Genomic DNA, 10,426 nt, shown 5'->3' with positions numbered 1-10,426 from the left:
CAAAATATCTTCTTAGTTTGAAGTTTTTGTTTCAAAAAAATATTCTTTCCCGTTGAAAACTTTTTTCTTTGGATGAAAGAAAATTTACTTTATTTCAAAAGAAATATGCAATTGAAAAGTTTCTTATGAATCAAAGAATTTGTTTAAAATCAAAGTCCAAAATTATTCAATTAAAAAAATTAATTCTTTCTTTCTAAAATTATTCTTTTGAATCAAAACTATGATTCATTGATTCGAAGAAAACAGGAGTTTGATTCAAAAAAATTAATTTTTCGAATCAAAGTCAGATTTAATTCGTTTCAAAATCCAAGTTTTCTCTGCGTGTATATTCACTTTTCACTGTTTTGTTATACTAATGCACTGTGCAAAAGCCCTACCTATATATCCTTTGTAATGCATTGCATTGAGATGAAAATCTACCCACAGGGCTTAAAGAGACGATCAATCAATATCAGGTATCGAATTTGTGTATTCGGATTTGTGAGCGTCGGATTGTCATGCAAAATTACACATCGGGTTTTTAAGAAACGGGCCATCGATTTCAGTTATCTAGTTTATAATCGAAGATTGGCAAAACGGGTCGTTCATATAAACGGTAAGATTCCAAGGTTGAGTTATAACTTTGAAATCAGGAAAAGGTGTCTTCCATATTAACTGTTAATGAGTTTGCAAAATGGCATGAAAATGCGTGGGATCGATACGAAAATTTATGCACAGGAATGTGGTGAGATAATCAATTGGAGAGTAGGCGTTTGCTAAATTGTCAAGACATTTTTTTTTCGGCTGAAATTTTTTTCTGAAAATAAAAATTAAAATTTCATATCTTTTAAAGATACTTTCAATCAAATACGGTGAAATTGATGGTAGCGCGGGAGTGAAATCGTTTCTGTATAAGTTGAGTGAAAGAAAATTAGAGCAAGTTCACTGGTGTTGGGAAAAAGTGGTAGAAATTTGGTAGATCTGTGGCCTTCAAGTTTTTTAACAACACGTGTTGTAGTTTCGCATGTTGTGATGCAAATATAGCAATATTTTTATCACATACGGCTTAAATAGAAACAGTGCTGTAAAAAATACAACGCCCAAAGAGCCCAATTTTTAAAATGACAAAACTTTTACCAATTTTACCAACACCAGTGAACTTGCTCTTATGGGTAGTCTGCTGAAGAGGTGTTCCATCGGATTTCCATCTGACTTGTTTTGGAAATAAGATATAAGTCAGCGGTTGAAGTGTTGCTGCTGTAAAAAAATGGTGGGCTCGATCCTTTATGTTTGGTCCCTATTTTATGAACAATTTCAGTTGCTGTATTAAATGATGAATAAGCAATAGTATTGCAAAATCAAGTTGGGGGGTAAGTACGATGATGTAAGAAGGAAGGTGCAGTTGGTTACAAGATAAGATGTCAAAAATGCAAACCAAATTGTAACTTTTATTGATTTTAAATTTAAAATAGCTTAACTCTATTATTGGAGAAAGTGGGGGTAGGACAGGGCATAAAACGAGCGGAAAACTGATATACAATGGATTGTGGGTTCAAGCCAGCCGGCAAATTTGGAATCATTACTTACTTAGGTTACTTAGGTAACTTTTCAGGATTCTAACTTATTTTCTAACAGTTGGAAGGGAGTGAGATGAGTCAAACCTGTCCCAAGCCAGCTTCAACAGAACAGGGTTAGCCTCTTAAACCATCTGCCGTTTTCTCTATATTGTCGTGAAAATTAAACTTGTCAAAATGCGGATTGAATGCGTATTTGAAAAAGAAACTGTTATGCCGTTTATGAGGATGGGTTCTTACCTTATAAATAAGAATAATCTTAAAGCGAGGGTATTTTCCTTCAGTGCTAGAAACATCGAGATGTTTTTTTGTTCTAAAAATATCATTCAATAACATTTTTACTGTTGCTTGCGAAACTAAATTCGTACGGGATCAGCTAGTAGTAAATAAATAATCAACAAATTCAAACGTAACACTCGCGTAGCTCATTTATTTATTAGTTACTATAAATGTAAAGGTATTATATCCGTTTGAAACTTTAAATTTAAAGTATACTTCAAAATTTTCATATTATTTTAAACTTATTAGCTTTATGAAGATGTTTAAAAAATTTAATTAAGTTCATTTAAGAAAGTTAAGGTTCATACGATAAATCTGAAACAATATTATGAATACCATCTGTTAATTTAGGTAGACTGCCCAATAACTTCGAGAAACCATAGATTACCAAACTTAAAACTGCTGTTTTTTTAATTTTCGAGACTCTGAACAACTGCCTGATGTTTCCCAGACATTGTGCACTCTACTGTAAAACATCATCCCTTCGTGGCGCGGAAGTCTTCATTTTGAAATCGCGCCGATAAAATGCCAAGTGGGGCCCAACTGTCGAACGAAGACCGCCAGTGACAAAAGGTGGGGAAATGCCTGATACAATGACTTAATGGAATGACAAAACGCATGCATTGACTGTTTAAACATGTGTCTATTTTGCTAACGGAAGGGAATGAGCTGAATTGTGTAGAGCATCTTCTAATTGCGAAATGAATCAGTAGGGATTGTAAAAATTAGCAACTGCCTGTGGTGCTTGATTCAGTTGCTTGATCGTCACCAGTAGTATCGGATCGTTAGGGATCAACAATTGATTCTATAACTTATCACTAACTTATTGCTTGCTCGCGTCGATAACGTCGTGTCATATACTATACACGCCTGATACAGGCTTTTATTTTCTTGTGAGCGCATAGAAAGTTACTGAAATGTGGAATTCTAGAGGAACAGCGATTCTGTTCGGTCTGTTAGCCGTTGTCATTTTAGTGGAAGGATTTGAAGATGCCCAGCAGAAAGGAGATTCCTATTTGGCAGCTTTCGAGAACTCTCAGCATATCAATGCCAATAAAGCCAGTGGTTAGTAACGGAAAAGTGTAATTTTCCATAAATAGAAAAAGCATGGAATAGAGGTTTTGTTTAAATGATGTGCAAACGAAAAGTTTGAACTTTGAAATCAAATTCATGTGAAGTGCAATGAAACTTTAAAGTTTGGACCTTTGGAAACGCCTGAATGTATACAAAATGTTTGTAATCAATTTTAATTAACTCGAACATTTTAGTTATGTGTTTTGCTTCATGAAGTGGTTTTAAGTTGTCTGGATTCGACCAGACCGAACTAACCGAACAAAAAAACTATCCTGTGGAAAAAGATAGTTTTTTTTATTGAAATTTTGAAAACAAAAAATTTTACAACTAGTAATTTTAAAATTGTCAGCATTCGTTAAAACTTCGTTGAGCGAGATCGAATTGAGTGCGTAAAAAAATCCACTTTGATTAATGAAATACGACTCGGTTGGAGGTTTGAACTAGAATCCTTTGTATATAACTTCTTATGCCTACACTCGTGAGGCGAGCAAGTGGGACGTCCACCACAATAGAAGAACATGTTTCGTGATTAATCAAATAAGGTATCTTTGAACGGAACTCAATCGGTAAGTTCTCATAAGACTCAACGATAATGTTATTTTTCAACCATCAATTATACGCGATGTGCAGTGCAAAGTATGCGCCTATTCGGCTCCTGTGCTTAGCGCCCCAGCAAAATCTACTAGGATGGCACTATTTGAGCCTGTAGTCTGTAGCCCAAACCCGTCTTTAGACGGGGTCCACTAACATCGACATAAAACCAATGCCAACCATTATTTTTATTTACTTTTTACGAAGAAGGTTTCAAAATATGTTAATCTAATAATCCATACTAATGAAAACTGTTTGAAAAGCAGCTACAATTTTTCGAAAAATCGTCAATTTGGTGATTGTTTGGCAGTTATGTCTAAAAGGTATCATCATTCTGCATTGATTTTTTGATAAAAAAAAACCTAAGTTGGTTAGGAGAGATGAAAAAGAAACCCCGTCTAAAGACGGTCACAGTGGTCCAGCTCGGAACTTTATCGTGACATAATTAATTACGAAAATACTATAAGGCGGCATCCATAAATTACGTAACGCAAAAAAGGCACTTTTTTGACCCCCTCCCCCCCGTATGTCACAAATCGTAACGATTCGTCGTACCCCCCTTTGAAAATTACGTAACGCTGATATAACCCCCCCCCCCTTCTCATGTTTTAAAATACTGATTTTCAAAGATAAAAAAAAAGGTTTTGACATAATTTTTTTAACGTTTTACAAAACGGAATTTATATCTATCCAAATCGCTTCTTCGTACTCATTGATGATAGCTCTCTGATAAAATAAATTTATAGTCTTATTACGAGTTGCTCTGTGCTTGTTAGCTGATGATCTACCTTGTTAACATTATTTTGTTAAAGAAGCGTAACATTTGATGCAAAATACACTCTAATTAAGAATATTCGTCGGAATAAATAAAATTTCATTTTTTTAAATCAATTGAGAATAAATAATAAAATTTCCGTCTCAAGGTTGAATTGAGTTCTTGGTGGTAAATGTATCTAATATTCGATTTTCCAACGGTTATTTCACGGATATTCAATACACATTTTAGGAGTCTATCTCAGAATCTTTAAAGGGTAAAGGTTACAAACCAGTTTCAAACATCATACAAAGTTTAAGCAGATTATGGTATGTTTATCATTTTGCAAAAATGGCATGACATCAAAATAGCTGCGATTAAGTAAATTGAAATTTTTAAGGAAAAATCGTTACGTAACGATGAGCATACCTCCCCCCCTCCCCTACGTCACAACTCGTAACGCTCGAGCTTACTCCCTCCCCCCCCTAGGAGCGTTACGTAATTTATGGATGCCCCCTAAGAGACAGACAAATGGTTTCTTCGGCAAAAATGCTCATCGAACCACTTGCATTGATAATCTTAAATCAAATATTAGGGTGTATCATTTTTGCATGATTCAAACATAAAAACTTTTTCCAATTAACAGATACAGCCAAACTGTCTTCTACAATGTTGTAGCCAAAAGTTTTGAGGCAACTCTACTGAAGACACCACATACATATGACGTTTCGTAAGCGAGTTATGTATATTTTTTAATATTAAAATGTTAGGGTGTGTCGAAAAAACAGTATTCTGGCTCTAACTTTTGCGAAGGAACTCATACAGTAAAAATGTCTTCTAGGCATTTGTATGAAATATAAATTCGCATATTTTTCTCTCAGAGCGCAAACTTGTATCTGCAGGCGTTCATTAGTTGAAAGGAATTTTATAGCAAGAACTTGTACTCTTTAAACTGTCATATCTCGGTTTTGAGCAAAACAAAAAAATATTTTATGATGGCATATTTAGCTAAAATATCAATTATTTAATTTCAATCAATCAATTTTTCAATACAAATTCACACATTTGAAGACTCTGTGATAGAGAACAACCCCATTTCTTGTTCAATAGTCAAATTTTCATCCTTTTGTTATTGTCTGAGTCGATTACGATGCTTAAACAAGCGAGTTAGCATCTGGGAAGCAAATCGAGCAGATCTGATAACATAGTTACATAATTTGCAGCTTTTTTCCAATCTTTCTCTCATAAATCATATCATCATGAAAATTTTGAACAAGTATTGTTAAAGCTATTCCTTATGATTCTAATCATACCTTAGATTCCATTTAAATATGCTGATAAGGCATAGAAAATTGGAAATAAAGTTTTTATTTTTCACAGTTGGGCCAAATCAAGGCCATTTCAGGAGGGCGTGCCATTATTGGAGTCAAGTTCCAAGAAGTTTTCTGCCTAGCTCTGATGAATTTTACAACTACAAACATGTTCATAGCTATGATAAAACACTTGAAAGCTAGTTTGCAAGCTGTAAATCACGTTAATCTTACAATCTACACTAATGGCAACTGTTTGATAAGCAGTTGTCAAAAGCTACAGCTTAAAGAAGCTTAAAAACATGAAAAAACTGGGCATGAACCAATTTTTCATTAAATCATTACTTTTTATGCATCATGAAAAATTATTGACAGTTTGGTCTAAAAGTAACAACCATACAGGGTTGGAGATCAAGAAAAAAACATGGTTAAGTAGAAGGGACGAACTATAAACCCCGTCTAGAATAGGGGTTGGGGAAAAAAAGACAACAAATCGGCGAGTTTAATGTTTGTAATAGTCATACAGTTGAAATATCTCAGTTACTAGTAGAACAATTTTAAATAACAAAAATTTCAAATATAGCTATGAGATAATCTTAATATAAAAAAAATGGTTGAAATTACAAGGCAAAAAGTACTAAAAATCTAGTTTTTCAGCCCCTGTGGTTATGCAAATTTAATAAAAACTGTTAAAAAATTAACTCCGAAGATAATTTTTTTTTCGTAAAACAAAAGTTGTTTTGAAGATAAAACTGAACTTTTGTGAATTTTTAGGCGAAAAAAATCTGGATTTTAGATTGTTAAAAAATCGCATAACGCCCGCACATTTTTATCTTTTTTGAATCGATGTATTCTACAGAACTGAAGCCAAACCAAATCAACTAAGGTTTTGGAAGTCAAAATGCATCAATTTATGTTGCGGAGTTGATGATGTCAGACTTTCTTAACTTATCATTCGGTCGCCTGAAGAAGATTTACGTTCAAAAAATAAATCTAAAAGATAAGCCAACTGGCCAGTATTTAACACTGCAGAAAAAAAAATCGTAGAGATTGCAATGTGCTGTCGAAATTCTCGAAACATTTGAAAAACACTATATAACGGAGGAGTTTTTCTGCTTTTATTCTATTCTTATTGCAAATTATTGTTTTAAAGCATAACAAGTGCAGAAAAAAGGTTGTGTAAGCAATATTCAACAAACAAGTGTACCTTAATAGAGACTGGAAAAAAGTTGAAGAAAGTTAGTTCAGGCATGAATTAACGTGAACAAACAATACTTGACTACAAGACTAAGAAATAAAAAGATTAACTGAATTATTCGCATAATTGCGCATCATTCGTTGTCGTAAATATAGCAAAATTTAGAAAAAAAAATTTATAGATAAAAAGGCCTTGATCTTCACATTGAACGGAAAAAGAAGTCAAAAGCTGTAACATGTACGTTTTTTATTTCAGAAAATAGCATAGCCGCTTCCCAAAGCGGTCCAAAATTGGTCCGTTACCCTATAGTGTTCTTGCAGATGAAAATCACTCTCACGAGTGTTTTGATCGGCAAATTTTATCGGAAAATAAAGATTTTTGGATTCCCTGGTTAGCATATGAAGTCAAGTTGAAAAAAAAAGTTAAAAATAGCTGTTTTTTTATTATGCTAGTTGAACTATGGTAAAATCCGTTTTCCCTTTCCTCGGTGTAGCTTAACTGAAATTTAGGTTGACATCAAAAAGTGGAAAATTAAATTTTTATTTAAGGTTTTGAGTTTGGTTAAATTTACAAAAAAATAGATCAATGCATAAAACCATCGTATCCTGAAATTAATATTTGTTTTCGAACTATAAAAATTTTGAAAATCTGCTTTTCAATAAAATGTTATCGAATAAACGTCTGCTGCCTTTCCTGAAGAATCACGGTTGTTCCGTACTGTTTTGGCCGGATTTGGCATCTTGCCATTACGGTAAAAAGGCCATGGAGTGGTACGCCGCCAACAACGTGCAGGTGGTTCCCAACAACAAGAACTCTCCCAACACGCCAGAGCTCCGCCCAATTGAGAAATACTGGGCTTTTGTCAAGCGGAACCTAAAGAAGACCAAAAAAAACTGCTAAGGACGAGCAGCACTTCAAGGCAAACTGGCTTTCTGCGGCGAAGAAGGTGGACAAGGTGGCTGTACAAAATCTGATGGCAGGGGTTAAGCGTAAGGTCCGGCAATTCGGATTTGGAAAAGCGGAAGCCTTACTGAATATTTTTCCTGAATTTTATGCTAATCAAATTTAAAAAAGAAGTTTAATTTGATTTTTGAAATAAACGATTTCACCGATTTACACGCGTTTTCCCTTGACCAAATTTTGTCCGTGTCATCCTTTATCATAGGAAAACCTTAATTTCCTTCAAAGAAAGTATTTCGATCAAACGAATGGTTTTTGAGATACACGCATTCGTAACTGTCCCATTACTAAAGGAACTAAGCTTTATGCTTACGCAGTGCGACGACGATTACAGTTGAATTGGGATTTTTTTTAAACACATATCTGAGGTGGCCCTTTCCGTGACCTTACCGTTTTAAGCTTAAATTAGGATATAAGCATACACCGTCTTTGCCAATTTAGGTTTTTTAGACTGAGTGAGCAATCGTGAAAAACTTAAGATTTACATTTAACACTCAGAACCGAAATGGGGTAACTGGCGTAACTTTTTTTTCTTAATTCCAGGAGCTGTCAGAGTGCCTAGAGACGAGTACAGCAGTTTGGTGCAGTCTTCTTCATACGACTACAGCTTAGCTTCGTCCAGCGGCTACGGAGCATCGGCGGCGGGTGGATCTTATGGTGCACCGGCGCCAAAACCGGCCTACGGTGCTCCGAAGCCAGTCTACGGACCCCCGCCACCAATGTCCAGTGGTTACGGACCACCGGCACCGGTCTATCATGGTAAACCATATCTGAGTCCGGAGAATTGGCTTCTCAGCAAGTTGAAATTAAAATTCGATTGGTTCGTGCTGGCTAAAATTCTATTGAAAATTGTTATCTTCAAGAAAATAGTTAAATTCATCGCCCTCCTTTGCTTGCTGTTTTTCATCCCCACCCTGAAGCCAATGATCACCGAAAGTGGTGGGGACAGCGAAGGGGATGACAAGCGCCGCAGTTACGATCTATCCTGTAGGTATTTAGATTGTCGGATATTTTTTAAAAATTGGTTTCTCACCTTCAAAAGTTTTAACCCCATTAGATAATTATGACAGCCGTTTGAACGAGGTCACACGATTCGCACTGAAAGCTCTGGAGTCTTTCACGATCGATAACGAGTTGTACTGTCCGGAGGAAAATTTACTCAGCTGTCGAGCTAAACGAATGTTTGACGTCATCGATGAAGAGTATCCACTCAAAAAGTAGGTCAAATACCAAATTTTACTAAAATACCAGAGAAATTATTCAATTTACGAAAATTTTATTCACAGAATTCTCGGAATGTACGTTCCCCACTCGAGCTCATTCCGGAATTTATTTGGATCGAGTCAACTGAGCATTAATGCCGAACCTGCCACTGTAGAAAGCGACGATAGCCATCATCAATCCATCGACAGCAGCAATGAAGGAGCCGAACAGGAAGACTGAACGAGAAGCACTTTCGATTAGCTATTCAAACTGCGAACCGGACGCGATTTTGTTGGTACCTACCATTGAAAATGGCACAAGTAAAATCGGATTTTCACGATACCCCTCAGTTGTGGACGGAATACTGATGACTCGTGAAATTGTTTTGACTGTGAATGTATTAATTTATTTATTTATTGCTTAAAACTTAGGACGAAAGAAAGTAACACCAATTACAACGATGTTCCTTAATATTGATGACAAAAAATGCCAAGTGAAATATGTACGTGATCACTTAGCAAAGTTCAATTTACAATGCCTATACCAAATTGAGAAAATTTTTATTGAATGATTAATGGCATTTCGGTTAAGTAAATATTCTAATAGGAAGAATGTCAAATGAAAGTAATAAAAATTATAGACGGATAAATTAGATTAGGAAGCATGAAAGATGTTGAAAATGAGCCAAGAGCGTGTTATGAGAACACTTCTTGCCGTACAAGACTATTTGTCCCGCATCGTATTAGCAAAGCCGATAGGCCGATTTTGCATTGATCTATACAATGATTCATGGATGGACGAAGCACGTGTTTTCGTACCCCGATCGGACGAAAGGAAAAGTACGGCCGGCCCAAGTGAAGTTTTCTGTTGCGAGTACTGGTTCGATCGGTGAGTAAACTGTTTTCGGGTTTTCGTTGTTTGCACGGCAGCGCTACTACTTTATTGTTTCACGCATTTGAGTATCCGTCAACGTTCCTACTTTTTGAGCTTTGCACATTAATTAGTGAACTGCACTTTTTTTATCTTAAATTAGCGGTGATAATCTGTTAACACAAATGAGTAAATTGTAGCATGACAAAGTAGCTTTATACTAAAGCATAGGGGGAAGTCGTCTATGACCGGACACCTCCTATGGCCGGACAACATTGATTTTTCGAAAACGCAATATCCTGATAATGTTTTAACACCATGAAAATAAAATAAATAGTAGCCTGATATGGTGTTAGAAATATGGTAATCCAATCTGAAAAGGTAAACCAATTATAGGCATCTAAAGCTTTCGCCTAGTAGTTCGGCGAGGATCGCCCAAACTTTTCATTTATATTGTGATCTGTTTTTACGGCTTGTCAAATGTGAATTGCACGTAAACGTCATCGTTGGTTGGTTATCTTTCGACTTCAGTAAATGTAAGATAACAAAACGTAAGTTCAAACAAAATATTAGGAAAATAAAAAAAAAATGCGATTTCTCTATGACCGGACACCATATTGTTCTCTATGACCGG

At 35.4% G+C, this 10,426-nt stretch overlaps 1 protein-coding gene across 1 annotated transcript; it reads left to right on the top strand.

Moving 5' to 3' along the window:
• Window positions 1–2,564: 2,564 nt before the first annotated feature.
• On the top strand, window positions 2,565–9,380 carry LOC129738839 (uncharacterized). The gene is made up of 4 exons (XM_055730144.1): window positions 2,565–2,897; window positions 8,263–8,706; window positions 8,777–8,936; window positions 9,006–9,380. Exons 1-4 carry the CDS (start codon window positions 2,750–2,752, stop codon window positions 9,160–9,162), a joined length of 909 nt encoding a protein of 302 aa, XP_055586119.1. The 5' UTR covers window positions 2,565–2,749; the 3' UTR covers window positions 9,163–9,380.
• Window positions 9,381–10,426: the final 1,046 nt, after the last annotated feature.

The sequence above is a fragment of the Uranotaenia lowii genome, chromosome 1 (genome assembly GCF_029784155.1).
Source record: "Uranotaenia lowii strain MFRU-FL chromosome 1, ASM2978415v1, whole genome shotgun sequence".
NCBI lineage: Eukaryota > Metazoa > Arthropoda > Insecta > Diptera > Culicidae > Uranotaenia > Uranotaenia lowii.
Note: the sequence above shows the minus strand (reverse complement) of the source record. Positions and strands in the feature narration are given on the sequence as shown.

Coding starts and splice junctions, on each gene's coding strand:
- LOC129738839 (XM_055730144.1), top strand. CDS start 2,750: ATGTGGAATTCTAGAGGAACAGCGATTCTGTTCGGTCTGTTAGCCGTT. Junction 2,898..8,262: donor CAATGCCAATAAAGCCAGTG/GTTAGTAACGGA, acceptor TCTTAATTCCAG/GAGCTGTCAGAGTGCCTAGA. Junction 8,707..8,776: donor CCGCAGTTACGATCTATCCT/GTAGGTATTTAG, acceptor TAACCCCATTAG/ATAATTATGACAGCCGTTTG.